Below are 18722 nucleotides of genomic sequence, written 5' to 3'. Positions count from 1 at the left end.
CCGACATTTCTTCTTAGGTTAGGTGGGAGTACTCCTAAGCTGGCTAGATACTGTTGCAGTAATAAAAATCTCTCCTATTGTGACCTACCAAGCACTAGGCAATGACCCTCTTTAATCCTGTTTTCTTAACCTTCTCAACAACCCTATAAAAAGGAATTCTTGTTCCTAATTTAGAGATGAGGAACCTGAGACCCAAACATTTAAGTGACTGCCTCCAAATTTAAGCACTTCTTTTATTCCATTGTACTCTTACTGTTCTGCTTCAGGATTCCAGACCCTTTAAAGACTTGAGTCCCTCTTAAGGGTATAACGGGGGTAACCTGATGGGAATGCCTTGAAGAAAAGGAAAAATGGGTCTAAAACAGGCCTAACACAGAACTATCTAGGCTCCATTAGGTTCCCATCTCCCTTCTTCTGGGCATTGCCCAGGAAGCCCACCTCCATAGATCATCACTGCAGAGGCTGTGTTTTTCTACATTCCGGATCCTAGTAGCCTGGATTTCAGGGTATCCTGCACGTGGAGGAGTCCATCTTTCCTCAGTAGTGCATTTCCAATGGCCCAGCTTTCAAAGCTCCTCAGCCTAAAACTTGGATCCAGCAAACCCCCTACCTCCTGCTCAGCTTCAGAGTTCTCACTAGCCTGGGTTCCTGGCCTGGGAGGTGCAGTTCCTGCCCCTAAGCGGCTCCGCAGGAATCCCCTCTGCTGAGTAGGCTAGCTCAGAGCCCCTCCTCTCTGGGAGCTGGGCGGCTGCGGCTGCCGGCCCCGCCTCTGTTTCTTGGGCAACGCAGTACACAAACTCTGGGCCTGGTGGCGCTCCTGAGATGTGCTTCCTTAAAGCAGGTGAGGAGGGCCGTAGTAGGGGAGTCTACAGGAGAGGCAGGAGGAAGAGTAGGAACGCTGGGAAAGGAGAAGGGCAAAGGGAGGGGGAAATGCAGTTCATCCCTTTACATAGATTTGAGCTACCCTTTTCATGGACTTTTCTTAAGGGTCTGCCCTTAAGAGCTCTGTCCCACGGCCCACCCCCTACTCGCCCTGAAGCTCTCACTTAGACCAAAGGGCCTTTCCTCATGTGAAGTTTCTCTTCTTTCTCTATCTGCAGAGCCGCTGCTTAACTACTCCTTTGGAACATGTCAACATAGGAAGATCTTTCCTAACTTCCATCCTCCAAACTTGTTGGGAAACAAATTTCCCCCTATTAGAGGAGCTCCCAACAGAGGGCCTGGATGTTACATAGCAGAAGATGTGAGTATTCACCTTCCTTTCAATGGGTGTCAGTTCCCAGACTATTATCTAAGGAAACCCAAGTTTTCCCAAAGAAAAGCCCTATGGGATTTGTGACCATCAGGGTCCCAACATGAGAAAATGCCCTGGTCCTCTACAATCAGAAAGTAAAGGACCACTGTTCCCCTTTGCCATCCCCACCAAATGCAAGCCTTGGCCTCATGCAGTTCCCAGTATTGTTCCTACGCTATTCACAGTCACAAAGACCAGTGACTCAGTATCTCCTTAGTCCAAACCTGGACTGTGGCTATGCTGATACGTAGTTTATGAAATTGTATAATCATACTGATAGTTGAATTAGAGCAGATTCAGCTCGGTGGGACCCAGAAAACTGGATTCACTGGAATGCATAGAAATGGCATTCACTCTACCTATCTAGCCACATTCCTTTGTAGGAATGCAACTGTTTGTGTTACTTATGTAATTGTGTGGTCATGATTTAGAAGAATCAAGAAAGAAAGAATAACTTTGGCAGAGAAGATTCAGAAATACTTTAAGTTCAGACTGTCTTAATAACTATAATGTTCTCTATATGTTTTTTCTTTGATTGTTTTCTACATAACACCTGAAGAAGTATGGCTTTGCATACAACCTCTCTAAGATCCCGACCAGTAAAAAAGGATACACCCTTGGCGCCAGAACAGCCATGAGGTTTAAGCCAGTTAGCAAGGTTAGACATGGCTGAATGTGCTTAGATTTCACTGTGATCCATGTTGCTGAATGTATTTGCATTGGGGAGCATAGCTGGAGGCTACCTAAAGAATATGCCCAAAATTCAAGACAAAAATGTTTTTTGGGCAAAAGCTACTAAAAAACCTATCTTAAAAGCATGGATGTTAACATGGCAAATGTGTGTGTGTGTGTGTCCTGGGAGAGTGGAAAATAATTCTAAGAAGAAATAATACCAAAGCAAGGTTTTAGTCCTGAGACACTTGCTTGTAAAATACTAGAAGCTTTGTTTATACTCATCATACAATTATATGTAATATGTAGTATAATATCTTATCAGTTAAAACACCAATTCCAACTTCTTCATTCATTTGTATAACTGGATTTATAGTTTTAATTATCGTCTGTTAATCTCTTGTTGGACTTTCTCATGACACTTAAGCTCAGGGAGAGGGATACTGGCTCCAAAAGAATCTGAGTGAGATGGTGGGATGGTGGGGGTAGTAACTGTAATAGGTTACCATGGCTCTCTACCTTCATAGGTTTGTTTCTACAGCCTAAGCCTTAGGTACCTTTACGTAGCTGAACCATACACTTATCTTGGTTTTCTACCTACTGTAGGCCATTTCTATAGATTGAGGTAGTTAAACCATAGCTGATACATGAACAGGGAGAGGATAATTTTGTTTTTTCTAATTAAAAGGCTTTACATGTATATATCACCCTCTAAAGTATTGATCTTTTTCTTGGAAACAGGATGTGACACCTTACCCAGGCATGTACCAGACAGTCAATGTTCGAGAGCAAACACACAAGCCAAACTTTGCTCCATTTAATGCCTTGTTGCCTCGCTTTCGGACTTACTCAAAGGACTCTTATTATCCTGGGTATGTGCCCCTTTTTCTGCTGCACTTCAACAAAGAGCAATAGGAAAGGAAGTACAAAAAGGGGTTTCATCCCAACCATGCTGCCTAAATAAGAAACCATCTAGCTTTAAAGATTCAACCTGTTGCCTTCTAGGTCTCTAGAAATTATAGAGTGGTAGAGTGTAGGGGTTCATTCAATAAATATTTATAAAAGGCCAAGCAGTTTTGTGGGTTCCAAAGATTTTGCTTTAAACCCATCATGCAAGATTCCTTATTTCTTGGAGCTTACATTCTAGAGTCCAGACAGATGAGAAGCAAATAAACAAGAAAATATCAATAGTAATAAAGAGAGTGACTATATAATTTATTAGTCAGCACATGACACTTCTGAGACTTGAAATGGAGTCTTATTAATAATTATACCAAGACAGTAGCCATTAGCTGGGGCTGTCATAGACACACTAGGAAGTAAGGTGACCTGGTGTTGGGCTGAATGAAACCAAAGAAGATGATGATATGATACAGAGTGGTGGGCTAGAATTTATATACTTTGGCAAGGATTGTCAAGATAGATCTTTTAGGGAAATGACACTTGATCTGAAATCATTATGACAAGAATGAGCTGGCCCTGTGAAAATGTAGGCCCAGAGTTTCCCAGGCAGAAGGAACTTCAAGTACAAAGGCTGTTGTTGGGAAGGAAATTGGTGTGCAGAAAAAAAGAAAGAAGGCTAGTGTGGCTACAGTATTGTGGGCAAGGAGGAAGTGAGAATGGGGTGGGGAAGGTGGAGGTGTTGGTGGCTATAGTACATAGGCCAGCAGATCAAGGGAGGCAGTCTCATTGCTTTAGGAAGCTGTTGAGAATGTGTGGAATGGTAGGGCATGGGGTCAAGGTCTTTTTTTTACTGGTGAGAATTTCAAAGATCAGAGAGTGAGTGTAACTTTTTCAAGGTTACAGTAAGGAATAGAGATGTTGAATCTTGATTCTTATGTCCACTTTACATGTTATTTCCATAGCAAAGAGTTGATACCAGAAGAATGTTATGAACAAAGGCTATAATTAAATAATCCCATTGTCAAGGAATTTTACATGGTTCTATTTTACTGACCCCAGATCATTGATACTTTAAATTAGCACTTTACTTTCTTCCTCAGTTTTACGTCATGAGCAGTACTTATGCATCACTGTGTTAACTTTATTTTATCATCCACCATTTCTGGGATCTTTTGATCTCTCAGATAAGGAGACTGAACTTCCAGAAATATTTTAAACTGGAGTTGATTTTTTACTTTGTCAAGACTAGATACCTTGAACACTGAAACTTAATTAGAAATACTTTAGCAGGCAAAGGAATCCTATGTGAATCAGTAGACTGCCTTTTCCCAAAGGGTTAGGACTCTAGATCAGGGGTGGAAGGTTATATATGATCACTAACTCATTACACATAATGTTCTGTATTTTTATTTCTAGCCCTACCACATACAACCCAGAGATAAAGCCACCCAAGAGAGTCAGATGGCCAATGAAATTTGGATCTCCAGACTGGGCTCAGGTTCCATGTCTACAGAAAAGAACCCTGAGAGCTGAGGTAATAGGACTGGACTTCTCTGGAGTCCTTTACCTAATACTTCCATGTGTATCAGTGATTCTTAACCAGGAGTCTGTGAACAAGCTTCAGTTAAGTCCTTGTTCCCCTGAAATTACTAGCACAATTTTGTGTATATATATATGGGAAATTTTTTGGAGAGTTACCCAATTTCACTAGATTTTTAAAGGTGAGTGTGATGGAACAGAAGTCACGTTTTATTATTTAGTCCTCAAATAATCTTCTGTGGTTAGTCCAAAATAATTATCCTCTGTGATTGAGGAGGAAACTGAGGCTCAGATGGATTAAGTGGCTTGTTGAAGTTGCTCAGATAGAGCCTAGATCTGGTGGCTCCTAAGCCACAGCTCTTCCCATCACACCACTTAGTGTTAAATCATCAAGAGCTGTGGATCATTCTGCCAAGAACATGGATTTTAGGAACAGACTGCCTGGGTTCAAATTCTAGTTCCATATTTGCTTGCTGTGTGATTTTGTCTAATAATCTTACTTTTCTAAGCATCAGTGTGCTTAGTTTTATTTTTTTTTCCTTTATTTTTATTACTTGGAGGCTAATTACTTTACAATATTGTAGTGGTTTTTGTCATACATTGACATGAATCAGCCATGGATTTACATGTATTCCCCATCCTGCTCCCCCCTCCCACCTCCCTCTCCACCCGATCCCTCTGGGTCTTCCCAGTACACCAGGCCCAAGCACTTGTCTCATGCATCCAACCTGGGCTGGTGATCTGTTTCACCATAGATAATATACATGTTTCGATGCTGTTCTCTCAAAACATCCCACCCTCGCCTTCTCCCACAGAGTCCAAAAGTCTGTTCTGTACATCTGTGTCTCTTTTTCTGTTTTGCATATAGGGTTATCATTACCATCTTTCTAAATTCCATATATATGTGTTAGTATGATGTAATGTTCTTTATCTTTCTGGCTTACTTCACTCTGTATAATGGGCTCCAGTTTCATCCATCTCATTAGAACTGATTCAAATGAATTCTTTTTAATGGCTGAGTAATATTCCATGGTGTATATGTACCACAGCTTCCTTATCCATTCGTCTGCTGATGGGCATCTAGGTTGCTTCCATGTCCTGGCTATTATAAACAGTGCTGTGATGAACATTAAAATGCATATAATAATAGACTCAATCTGATAAAGCTGTAAAGATTGAGATATTGTAGAAAAGTATTGGTGCCATACTTGCAGCATAATAAATGCTCAGTCCATGTCCGCTATCATAATTCCGGAGGTGCCCTTTATTCTCCAGTGGGGCTTGGGATTAATTCTGCAAGTATGTATGAAATGCCAAATGTATTAACATCATTATGCTAGGGCCTATGGGTAACATTCAAGAATTAAACATATAATTTTTCTTTTCAAGAAGTTTACCAGCTATACTTTTAAAATAATTAATTATTTATTTATTTTTCATTGTGCTAGGTTTTCGTTGCTGCGCGTGGGCAGGCTTCCTTTAGTTGCAGCAAGCAGGAGCTACTCTTCTTGCAGTGCTCTGGCTTCTTAATGCAATGGCTTCTCTTGTTGCAGAGCACAAACTCTAGACACACAGACTACAGAAGTTGCAGCACATGGGCTCGGTAGTTGTGACTTGCGGGCTCTAGGGTGTGGGCTCAATAGTCGTGGTGCACGGGCTTAGATGCTCATGTCATGTAGAATCTTGCTAGACTAGGGATGGAACCCATGTCCCCTGCATTGGCAGATGGATTCTTATCCACTCTACTACCAGGGAAGTCCTACCAGCTATACTTGACAATTTACCAAGTAGAAAATAATTCCTAGTATGACATTTCCAGAGTAAGATGACAAAGAGTAGATGTACAGAGCAATGCTGAGAGACTCAGTGAGGCTAGGTTACTATGGGGTTGAGGTTTAGCTAGGCCACAACAGGTATAACATACATGCCTATTTCGCACAGCCAGGAAGACTAGAGGCAGTGGGTTCTCATTTGAATATTGACCTAGATAATGTTCTTTCATTGCAGCTGCCCACAGACAAAGACTTTAGAAAGCATCGGAACCGTCTGGCCTACCTAAGCCTGTACTATGGCTGAGAAGCTGTGACTCCCTTCACGTGCTCCTCCTGACCACAAATTCTCCAGGACAGAACAATGCAGAGCACAGAGGTGCTCTTGTCTTTCTGCATTGCTCTGACCTTCCTGTCTGCCAGCATGCGGCACAGGGAGGGGCAAGGGCCTCATAAATACTACATGACTGTGTAAAGACTAGTTTAGAATGCTCTTTCTCCTTGTGCTGGTTTGTTGTGTATTCATGTAGAAGGGTTAGAGGAGTTCCTACTGAGTGCTCAGTGGGGTGGCTTCACTTGACTGAAATATTATACTTGTGGGTCCTCGCCCTCTAATTCCCAGCCCCAAGTTTTATGTTTTCTACCACTAGCCCAGGTCTTCCCTGGTGGCACATCAGTGAAGAATCTGCTTGTGATGCAGGAGTTATGGCTTCAGTCCCTGAGTTGGGAGATCCTCTCCTCTGGAGAAGGAAATGGCAGCCCACTCTAGTATTCTAGCCTGAGAAATCCCCTGGAAAGTGGAGCCTGACATGCTACAGTCCATGGGGTTGCAAGAGTCAGACACGACTTAGCAACTAAACCACCACACCACTAGCCCTGGTGATAGGAGACTATTTATTGTTCTATACATGTCAAGGCTTTGGATGGCTTGCTAAGTCTTGTTTTGGGGCTTTTTGGATGCAGAGGACACTTAAAGGCAGAGTAAATGTTTTAGGAGTGCTTCAAAGTGTCCGAATTTCCCAGCATGGAGTGGGAAGGTCCTGATTTGATTGCCTTTCTCTGTGCTGTGCTGAGCCAAGTCCGACTCTTTGTGACTCTGTGGACTATAGCCAGCCAGGCTCCTCTGTCCATGGGATTTTCCAGGCAAGAATACTGGAGTGGATTGTTGATTTGATTGCCTTTCTCAGGTCCTGATGCTGGGGAAGATTGAGGGCAGGAGGAGAAAGGAATGACAGAGGATGAGATGGTTGGATGGCATCACCGACTCGATGGACATGGGTTTGGGTGACTCCGGGAGTTGGTGATGGACAGGGAGGCCTGGTGTGCTGCGGTTCATGGGGTCACAAAGAGTCAGACACGACTGAGCGACCAAACTGAACTGAACTCAGGTTCACATAAAACTCAAAGAACCAATAATCCACCCTCCTTTCTTATTACATCGTCTATTTAGTCTGTCAGTCATCATCATACTGAATTCCAAACATACATCAGGCAGAGTGGCAAGCCCTGGGGATGCAGTAGGAATCAGAATAGACTCATCTACTGGCTCCATGACCCTGGACTGAAATATGAGAAGGACTTCCCAAGGAGGCTAGTAGATTGGATCTGCCCCCAACTTCCAGTTTGAATGATACCCTAAAGCCTCACAAGTTGCTTAGGTGTGCCAAGGTCAGAAGTCATGAGAGCCACGTTCAAAGTACTTATCTAGACATTGCCTGGTGTGTGTTCATTTGCTCAGTTGTGCTCCCACTCTTTGCGGTCTCATGGACTGTAGCCCAGTGGGATTCTCTGTCCATGGAATTTTCCAGGCAAGAATACTGGAATGGGTTGCCATTTCCTTCTCCAGGTGACCTTCCCCATCCAGGGATCGAACCTGCATCTCCTATGTTGGCAGGTGGATTCTTTACTACTGAGCCACCTGGGAAGCCCAGACATTGCCTGGAAGACAGGCCTTTTATTTCCAACACAAACCTTAATAACTGAAGTGTGGTTTCTTCAGAATGGGCATTAAGTATATTCTAGCTGCTTGTATTGGGAAGGTCCTTCTATGCCCACTTAGCCTTCTTATTTATTCATTTATTTGGCTGTGTTGGGTCCTAGTTGTGGCACAGAGGGTCTTCATTGTGTCATGCAGGATCTTTCTTGGCAGTGCATGGACTCTCTAATTGTGGCATGTGGGCTCAGTAGTTGCAGCGTGTGGGCTCCAGAGAATGTAGGCTTCAGTAGTTGTGGAACTTGGCCTCTCTAGTTGTGGCACATGGCCTCCAGAGTATGCAGGCTCAGTAGTTGCGGCACACAGGCTTAATTACTCACAGCATGTTACCCACAGGATAACATGTGAGTTACTCACATGGATCTTAGTTCCCCTATCAGGGATTGAACCCGTGTGCCCTGCATTGCAAGGCGGATTCTTAACCACCAGACTACCAGGGTAGTCCCCTACTTAACCTGATGGCAAGACTTCATGTGTTTGGATAACAAAGAGTGAGATGCTGCTAGTGCCTCAGAAAACTATAGCTTGCTGTACTCTTCAAGGCCATCCCATGGTGTTAGCTGGTGAACGAGGCACTGGAAGGTGAAATCTACTAAATTGTGCTGAGGGGCCTAATTCTTTAGGGGACAAGATCCTCTGAAGAAAATAGTGAAATTTCACTGGAATTCAACTTAAAATATTCAGATAATGCTAGATACCTCAGCCTAAAAACATTTACTCCATTTAATCTGATGATTTAAAGATTTTTATTATCATGTTAAAAGTATTTTTATGACTTGAAATTAGTCAAGATTAACCTTTCTCACCTCTCTCACACACATCCCTTTCTTTTCTCCTTTAGAACCATACACATGCAGCTTTTTTCAGAGGTGGTAATTTAGCATTTATTATTTTTCTGACACAGGGTCTTGGGCCCCTTCTTTGGAGGTGTTGGCAAGAGTGAGAGAATTTTTTCACACTGTTGTTTGGTTCACACTCTCAAGGCTTTTGCCAGGGAAGGAAACTCCCCTTTCTAAAACAGTAGTCTGATTTGATAAAAAGTAAAATTTTAGCTTCAATAAAAATAGCTTCTATTAACCTTCAGGGTCACTTGAAATGCTGAGCTATATATACAAGTACGTAAGAAAAAATACAGACGATTATAAAAAAATAAAACATGCAGTGTCATATTTATTTTACATATGGATTTGGTTCAAGGTGTTTATAGTTTTTTTAGGTTATAATGGAGTAAAACCTAATCATAATGGTGTTTTAGTAAGGTAGGGCTTCAAAATTGACAGATAGACTGATATAATATGTAGACAACATGAGTATTGGAAGATGGAGTTTGACATGCAGCATGAGAAAATCTGAAACAAAGTAGAGTTTTTCCAACATTTTAAATTGAAGGCCAGTTACAACATGAGCGGGTTTGGTCGAACACCAGGCCTTGGTTACACTGGAAGTAGAAGGTCCTGCCTCCTGCACACTGGTAGAACTTGGTGTTATCTTCAGGATCGCTATAAATGCCATCTGCTTTACCAGTGCAGAAACCTCCATCTCCTTCACTGCCCCCATCACTGCCACCTTCTCCACCACTGTCTCCATCACCACCTCCTTCTCCACCAATATTGGCACAGAAACCTTCACTTCTGGGTATCACTTGTTGATGATACCAAGTCTTGGTGGCTGATGGAGTGCATTCTAAAAGAACAAGAAGATCACTTCAGAGCATCATCATAAGCTATCTCTGAGCAGAAGCAACAACTTTAGACCTCCTCCTATGTTGGCTTTGTTCTCCAAGAACTTGAGCCCCATGAGAGTTCCAAACTGTGGCTGGCAACAATGTTACAAGGGGACAGATGTCCAAGCAAGGAGGAAGGGAGAACAGGGCCACTGGAGTCCTAGCAGTGGTCCAAGCAGTCATTGGCTTCTACTCTGTTTCCACTCAGGGGGAATGAACACAGCCCTGTAGTGACTGGATCAAGGATTTTATGTGGGAGGCTAATTAACACTTGTGTTAGCTGGGGAGGCTTATCTGTCCATTTTTCTGTCATAAGTAATACATCTGCATTTTTGTCATCTTGTTAACCTTAAGTGCTATATTTTGATTTTTGTCATCTTGTTATGTTTTGTTTCTTAGGCTTTATTTTTTGCTTGTTTCCTTTCAACATTGCCCTTTTGCTGTTTTTTTTTTTTTCCCCTCCCTCTGGCAATTCAGACATTTTATTTTTCATTTTACTCTATTGCTAGAACACTCTCCAACACTACAATTTGCTGCCTCTTACTCCCTCACTCTATAATTTGAGCCCATCTTTTTTTAAAATTAATTTTATTAGTTTCTTTAGGCTGTACTGAGTCTTTGTTCCTACGTGTGGGTTTTCTCTAGTTGTGGCGAGCAGGGTTACTCTCTGGTTATGGGGCTCTGTCTTCTCATTGCAGCGGGCTTCTGTTGTTGCAGGGCACAGGTTGTAGAGTGCGTGGGTTTCAGTAGTTGTGGCACATGGGTTTAGTTGCCCTGCAGCATGTGGAATCTTCCCAGACCAGGGATTAAACCTGAGTTCCCTGGATTGGCAGGCAGATTCTTAACCACTGGACCACCAGGGAAGTCCTGAGCCCATCTTTTTGTAATTATCTTTTAACAGGTTTTACAGTTAAAATAAACAAACAAACAAACAATGACTCTGTGAATTTCCTGAAAGCAGAGACATAGGGAACCCTATATCTTCTACTTCTTTACCTCTACCTCCACCTTTAGGCTTTCTCCAGAGATGCTTAACCAAGGAACATACAAAGTCACACACTACTGAGTCAGCAATGTGAGTCTTTACCCCTGTTCTTCTTCAAGACCTACCTCCAACCCTCACCACTAGCAGCCAAAGACAGTATCCGCCTTTAAGGCAGGTGGGAAGTGGCTAAGCCAGCCTGCCTATTTCTAAGTTAGGCTATGGTGTACAGAACTGAGAGAGATGCAGTTTACTTTAGAGCAAATGTTAGCACATGCATCAGACTCACTTTGAAGGTATCTGATTCTTCCTCCCAGACAAAGTTTTCCTGAGAAGAAAAGCCCATCTCTGAGGTATAAGGTATATTCAAATCCTTACCCACATAACTACTGAACTTAGACTCGCCTCTTTGATTGAAGAATGCATTTCTAAAAAGCTTCTTCCTGTAAACCTGTCCCTTTTTCACATGTGAGGGTCTAGATGCTCTGTGGCTGCCTCATGCACTCTTCTCCCTCTGCAGTTGCCATTCTTGCAGCTTGACCTGCATCATCTTTGGAACAATGTGGTGAACTCAGTAGTGACCCACCTGAGGACAGGCCCAAGAGTGACTGCAGCTTGCGTATGAGTGGATATTTGCCCTCATTGCAGGAGGAGCCTAAGAAGTCATCCAGGTCAATGGCCCAAACCATGGCCCCACCAAAATTGTTCTCCTTAAGGAAGTCAACCTGTGGACAAAGAGAGCACTTGGCAACCGAAATCAAATGGCATCTACACAGCAAACAGTGGAGTACAGGGCGACAAGGTGACATTAGGGAGAAAAATATGGTGGGTTGAAGCCCTGTCGGTATTTCTTTTATGAAAGGATGTGATATGCACTTTGTGAATTCAAGGTTTGATGGGCTATCTCAACTCCATTCTTGTTTTCTTCCTCCAGTTAATAAATTCTTGCTGCTGCTGCGCTTCAGTCATGTCAGACTCTGTGCGACCCCATAGACGGCAGCCCACCAGGCTCCCCCGTCCCTGGGATTCTCCAGGCAAGAACACTGGAGTAGGTTGCCATTTCCTTCTCCCATGTGTGAAAGTGAAGTCGCTCAGTCGTGTCTGACTCTCAGCGATACCATGGACTACAGTCTACCAGGCTCCTCCATCCATGGGATTTTCCAGGCAAGAGTACTGGAGTGGGGTGCCATTGCCTTCTCTGAATAAATTCTTAAGTATATATATATATATATATACATATAGTATATTAATAGTATTAATATACTAGTATATTATAGAATATTAATAGTATATTAAATTAGCTAATATATACATAGCTAATTTAATATATTATTAAACTAATACTACTATTCTAGGCTAAGCTACATTTCATTTTAGCTTTCATTACTTGCTTAATCTTTACAGGAACTACTAGGTAGATCTTATTATTTCACAGGTTTGTGGGAACTCATCCTGTCTTTTGGGGCTTGAGGACCAGGTATATCTGACACCAAAGTCTAGATTCTTAACCATTGCACCTTACAGCTCTTTTTCTCCTCCATTCTGACCACCTTCTCCTGACCAGGATTCAATAAAGATGCACTGACAGAGCAGTGTTATGAAAAGAGCCTAGATTCTGAACCAGACAACATATTCAATTACTGCCTTTGCATTTTCCAGCTAAGAAACCTTGGATTAGTCACAGCATCTCTGAACCTCATCTATGAACCATCTGTAAACTGGAAAGGCTATTTCTTACTTCACTGGATTGTGTAAAATCAAGTTAGGTGATGGTTGTAAAGCATTTAGGTAAAAATGTAAAAGATATTTTCATTATTGTCCATGAAAATGTTGGTCTTAAGCCTGGCTTATAACCATTTCACGGGAGTTAGTATAGATTAATCCTGGACAAAAATTGGGGAAATAAATTTTAACCACATTAGAATATTATACTATATGTTAGTGTATAGTAGTATATGCTGTACACTGGATCATTAAATCTATATTTAATCATATCATTTGCTCTGTCTTGAGGGAAAGGTAAATCACAATGAGGTTGATTTATTCCACTTTGTACATATTTATAACTTTGAAGCCACAGATCTTAGAAAAATGGGCTCGTGATGAACTTAGGATTTGAAGCTAGAATTGCATTTTTTTACACTGCTCATACCTTATATTTGTAGCTCTTAATATTGTCATAACCAACCCACTCAGTGTCTTTATAAGCATATGGAACTTTTTGGTCTTCAATCCAGGCAATTGTGGCTTCACTTAGGAATGTGCAGATCTATGAAGTGAAGGAAGAAGGCAATGTTGAGCATGTCACAAATTATGTCATGTATTGCAGGAGGAAGGAGGGGAAAAATAGTAAGAAATGGAAGAGGGATGGAAAAAGTGGCATTGTGAAATATCTACATTAATTTCACATATTTCTCTAGAAAGTAACTTTGTATCATAAAACAAAGATACAAATTCCTATGAAACCAGGTACAAAGAAGTGAAATTCCAATTCTATAACCACAGTTTAGTTGGGAAATGGTAAGCATGACCATGAGTGCTAAGGTCATTCTTCTGAAAACACTTGAGTCTCTGGCAAAAACTGCTAGCTATTCTATAGGTCTGAATTTTTAACACAAGATTTGAGTAGTTGTTGTTGTTTAGTCACTTAGTCATGTCTGACTCTTTGCAACCTCATGGCCTGCAGCATGCCAGGCTTCTCTGTCCTCCACTATCTCCTGGAGTCTGCTCAAATTCATATCCATTTAGTCAGTGAGGCTATCTAACCATCACATCCTCTCCAGCCCTCTTCTCATTTTGTCTTCAATCTTACCCATCATCAAGGTCTTTTCCAATAAGTCGGCTCTTCACATCAGGTGGCCCAAGTATTAGAGCTTCAGATTTGAGTAAATGCAATCAAATCAGATTTGAAAGAAGATCCAATTATTTGCCATCGCTGAGCTAAATTATTGAAATCCTTCTCCATCTATTTACATGGATGTAATAGAATTAAGTATAGCTTTGAGCTATAGAAAAGATGGTCCCATATACTTCTAAACCCAAAAGGAAATTCACATTGACTTTTTTTCAAGTGAAAAGTGTTCCTAAGCCATCAACCTGCCTTTCCACAGCCTATGTGCTCAGAGCTATGAGGAGTCAGGGTATAGGATCTCAAGAACAGAAGGATAGCAAGATGACTTGGAGAGTAGAAGAATTTTCCCCAGGGCATTTTAGCCTGAATTAGCCATGGTGGTTACCTCATAGTAAGCCCAGAAGCCAGCCTCACGTGTGTAAGGACCAGATGACCCTGCTCCAGAGACTGGGGCACAGACTGAGGTGTCAGAAGTGCTGAGCCGGAAGGTCCTCCCATAGGTAGGGAATCCCATGATGAGCTTCTCTGAAGGGACCCCACTGTCTCTCCAGTACTTCATGGCATATTCCTGCAGAAGCAAAACAGACATTATTCCTCACGAGTGTTTGTCCCACATGATGAAAAAAGTCTAGCTAATTGTCCCACAAAGAGAAAGCCTGTTTTCCAACAACCAACACTCCTAATCTCTTCCCTGTCTTTCTTCTGCATATGATTAGAGGTTTTTCTTTCTTACACAGTTGAAGTAACGCATGTTGCCTTGATCCTTGGATCCTGAGTGCAGAGGACTGTTGTGTCCTGTACATGAGTCCCAGCCACCATGGAAGTCATAGGTCATCACGCTTATGAAATCAAGAAGCCTAGAACAAGAGAATTTGAGCCATCATGATACGGGCGCATTTTTTAATAGACAATTTAAGAGCAAGAAATGATAGCAGTGGAAATTCATGATGTCAAGTAGATATCCATATGATCCCATTAGTGTGGCTTCCCAGGTGTCTCCTGGTTATCTCCTGTGACTCCCGTGAGGCTAGACAGAAAGTCTCCTTTACTTCCTTGAAAGATTATGGGCACACCCAGAGCAGAAGATAAGGAAATATAGTTGTTAGTGTATGTGTCTCAGAAACACATGTCTCTAGGATTATGGGAACTGCAGGTGGAAAGCTCACCTATTGTTTTGTCAATAATAGCTTTCTCGATTTTACAGCTTTTCAAAAGAAACTGTCAGTGAAAATTGCTGCTATATATAAAGATTTTCCAAGGTCTTAAATCTTATTTCTCTTTCCCCTAAAGCCTACCATAGTGACAATATAAAGGGGTCACCACCTTTTCCCAGAACCACTAAATATTCAAACATTTTTGGCAATTGATGGTACCAACCTTTTCAACATTATGTTTACATAACTACTGGGAATGCTTTCTACTAAAATGTTTAGGGAATCTCTGCTCTGGGATGTAGAGGCCCTGCGAGGCTCATCGCACTCACTTTCCAATCTCTGCAATTTCATATCCTGCATCAATGGTCTCTTTGCCAGCAGACACAGCTGCTGTGATCAGCAGTCTGGGTTTTCCTGTTTCTTCAGCCTCTTCTTCAAAAGCCTGTAGCATTTCCTGGAGAGAGAACAGAGGGTGGATTTTAGAGGTTGTCTTCATTATCTATTCCCTGTGGTGACTACCTCTTGAGATGGTTTCCAGCCCATAACAATTCCCTATTTCTTAAGATAGCTCCTGAAATTTAGGGATAGAGTCTGGTAAGGTATAACTTGGAATAAATTGATTCAAACATGGAGTCCTTGAATCTAAGTCTCATTTAATGACGATTCTACAGAAAAAGCCCAGGAATTCCTGGCAGAGGATCTAGGAGCTGTCCTCTCTATTGTGACTTCACCATCCCTCTTAAAGCTCTATTCTCTGCATTTGTGTATAGCCAGGCTAATGTCTCTCCTGCCTCTAGGCCTTTGCAAATGCTGTTTGTTACCACATCCTTAGAAAATTCTTCCCATTCTTTGTATTCCTGGTTCCTTTTACTTCATATTGCTGCTCAAATGTCACTTCCCTGAGAAGACTCCCCTGAGCATCTGATTTTGCTGTTATCATTGCTATTACCACGTTTGACATTTATTTGTTTATTTAGCTCCATAGTCTCCACTATGCTGTAATCCCAAGAGCAGGAATCACATTTATCTTGCTCACTGCTCTGTATCTAGTGTGTCTTGATCACAGAAAGCACACAACACTTGTTGAATGAATGACATAGTGAAATTCCTTCTTCCTGATTCAAAACTTTATTTGAAAAGAAGATTCAAGACGGAAGTGTAGAAAGACTCCGAACTGATTCCTTTTATGGGCACAGCAAATCTACAACTATATATATATATATAAAAAATCCCCTGAAAAGGACCTGAAAACCAGATGAATAATGTTCTATTGAGACAGGTAGAAGAAACAGATATTCAGTCACTCCAAGGAAAAGCCACACTCCAGCCACAGTGGCCCACAGTTGAGAAGTGTAAGAAAGGTACAGTTACCTGAAATTAACATGACATTGTAAATCAACCATACTCCAATAAATCTTTTTTAAAAAACAAAGATAGTTATTTTCCCTAAGGAATGAAAGTTTCACGTTCCACATCATGCAAACCATCCCAAAGCTGCTTCTCAGGAGATAAAAGCACTCCCCTCCCCCCCAAAAAAGAAAAAAATAAATAAACTAGTTTGAAGACCAATATGAAATACTCCCAGGAAAACTATAGAACTACAGGGGAAAGAAAGCTTGTTTTTAAAGGGTCCAGTTTCACTTGATTAAAAACCTGTATAAAATCACCAGATTGAAAAGTACGTGGAAGATAGATGAAGGAGCCCCACTCACTAATCCTGAAGCAGCTGCTAGAAAGTAAGGAGCAGTGGGATGATCCCTAGGAACTGAGACCCTAGTAAGAGCCGTTTTTGCCATCTCAGGCCACCTTACTAATAACGGCACTGGTGGCATCATATTGGAAAGCTCCATCTAACCTGTGGGTGCACATGGCCAAGAGTCCTGCCTACCCCTGTGCCTCAGCAGCGCCTCACAGTTAGCCAGGAAGTAACCTTGCTGGGCACTGGTGGGTAGGGGCCCACTGCAGTTCTGAGGTGCAGACCTATCTCCCAGCACCTGGCATCCACTGAAAACAGACTGTGCAGCCATTAGCGGGGCAGCCCTGCCCACAAGCCCCTAGAAGCCACCATGGATGAGTCTCACAGCCATTTGGGGGCCAGCTCACCCACTAGTTACTGCCAGCCCACCATGGCATTCCAAGATCCACCGCTGACCACCAGCATTCAGCAGCCACTGTGGTGAGACCCCAGAGGCATTCTGCAGGGCCAGCTTTGCACACCGGTGTGCTGTCACCGTAGCTGTGACCCCACCAAAACAGGAGAACATACACAGCCCAGATGGGGCACATGGCTTGTGCACATTGCTCTGGTGGCCAGGTAGGATAGTATGCCTGAACCCCACAGGATATCTCCCACTCATCAAGACTGGGAGACGTGGCTGCTTTACCTAATGCATCAAAACAAACACAGAGAATTAGGGAAAAATGAGGAGACATGTTCCAGTCAAGAGAAGAAGACAAAATCTCAGAAAAAGAATGAAATGAAATGGAGATAACCAATCTACCTGAGAAATGATCATAAAGATACTGAACTTAGGAGGAGAAGGGAAGAACACAATGACAACATCAACAAATAGCTAGAAAATATTAAAAAAAAAAAAAACTAAACTAAACAGAAGTTATAACTGAACTGCAAAATACCCTATAGGTGTTCAACAATAGATTGGAAGAGGTAGAAAAATCAGTGAGCCAAAAGACTAAGTAATGGAACTCACTCACACAGAGCAGCAGTTTGAAAAAAGAATTTTAAAAAGTGAAGATACTTTAAGGAATCTGGTACAATATCAAGTAGAACAGCATTCCCATTATACAGTTCCAGAGGTAGAAGAGAAAAGGGACATAAAATTATTTGAAGAAATAGCAGCTGAAGACTTCCTAATCTGGGGAAGGAAATAGACATCCAGGTCCAAGATGCTTAGAGAGTTCAAAATAAAATAAACCCAAAGAGACATGCCCCAAGACACATTGTAATACAAATGGTAAAATTTAATGAAAAAGAATCTGCTGCTTTAAGGAAAGCAGAAAGGGAAAAATAATTTGTTACTTAAAAGTGAAATCCCATTAGGCTATCATTAGATTTTTCTGCAGAAACCTTATGGGCCAGTAGGAAGAGGCATATTCTTACATATTCTTAGGCTACAAAGAAAGAAAGGGGATGAAGACTAAGTCCTGGGAGGAGGGTATTAGTTTCTCTTCCTATATATGAGATGACAGGGTTTCCCAGGTGGAGCTAGTGTTAAAAAAATCCGCCTGCCAATGGAGGAGACACAAGAGACATTAGTTCAATCCCTGGGTCAGGAAGATCCCCTGGATAATGAAATAGCAACCCACTCCAGTATTCTTGCCTGGAGAATCCCATGGACAGAGGAGCCTGGCAAGAAGCAGTCCATAGGGTCACAGAGTCAGACACAACTGAAGTGACTTAGCACACACACACACACACACACACACATACATATGTTTGTCCTAAAAGTCCATTTGGATCTTTCCATAAGATATTATAGGAATTCTACTCAGCCTTAAAAAAGAATGAAATCCTGCCATTTGCAACCACATGGATAGAGGTAAGGGTATTTTGCTAAGGGAAATGAGTGAGAGGGAGAAAAACAAATACCATATTATATTAATCATATGTGGAATCTGAGGAGAAAAAAAAAAACCCAGCAAACAAATAAAATAAAACAAAAGCAAATTCATAGATACAGAGAATGAATTGGTGGTTACCAGAGAGGAAGGGGGTTGGGGGGTGGACAAAAAAGATCAAAGACATCAGCTTCATGGTGATGGCTAATAACTGGATTTATAGTTGTGATCACTCTGCAATGTATACAGATGTTAAACTATAA

The 18722-nt window shown here is 41.8% G+C and overlaps 2 protein-coding genes across 2 annotated transcripts in view; one reads left to right on the top strand and one right to left on the bottom strand.

Annotated features, from left to right (window-relative positions):
• The first annotated feature begins 822 nt into the window (after positions 1-822).
• CIMAP3 (ciliary microtubule associated protein 3) lies at positions 823-7174 on the top strand. Its single transcript, XM_061119953.1, has 6 exons — positions 823-841; positions 1101-1243; positions 1854-1952; positions 2708-2838; positions 4286-4403; positions 6416-7174. Exons 1-6 carry the CDS (start codon positions 823-825, stop codon positions 6482-6484), a joined length of 579 nt encoding a protein of 192 aa, XP_060975936.1. The 3' UTR covers positions 6485-7174.
• A 2344-nt stretch (positions 7175-9518) lies between these two features.
• Positions 9519-18722, bottom strand: part of LOC133040200 (acidic mammalian chitinase-like) — a 28814-nt gene continuing 19610 nt past the window's right edge. The window contains 6 exon segments of the mRNA XM_061119952.1: positions 9519-9853; positions 11462-11600; positions 13028-13144; positions 14112-14294; positions 14460-14583; positions 15210-15334. Coding sequence (XP_060975935.1) covers positions 9549-9853; positions 11462-11600; positions 13028-13144; positions 14112-14294; positions 14460-14583; positions 15210-15334 — 993 coding nt within the window. The 3' untranslated portion in view covers positions 9519-9548.

This window comes from Dama dama, chromosome 20, assembly GCF_033118175.1.
Source record: "Dama dama isolate Ldn47 chromosome 20, ASM3311817v1, whole genome shotgun sequence".
In the NCBI taxonomy this organism is placed as follows: domain Eukaryota; kingdom Metazoa; phylum Chordata; class Mammalia; order Artiodactyla; family Cervidae; genus Dama; species Dama dama.
The sequence above is the reverse complement of the archived record's forward strand: the minus strand, read 5'-3'. Positions and strand labels throughout refer to the sequence as shown.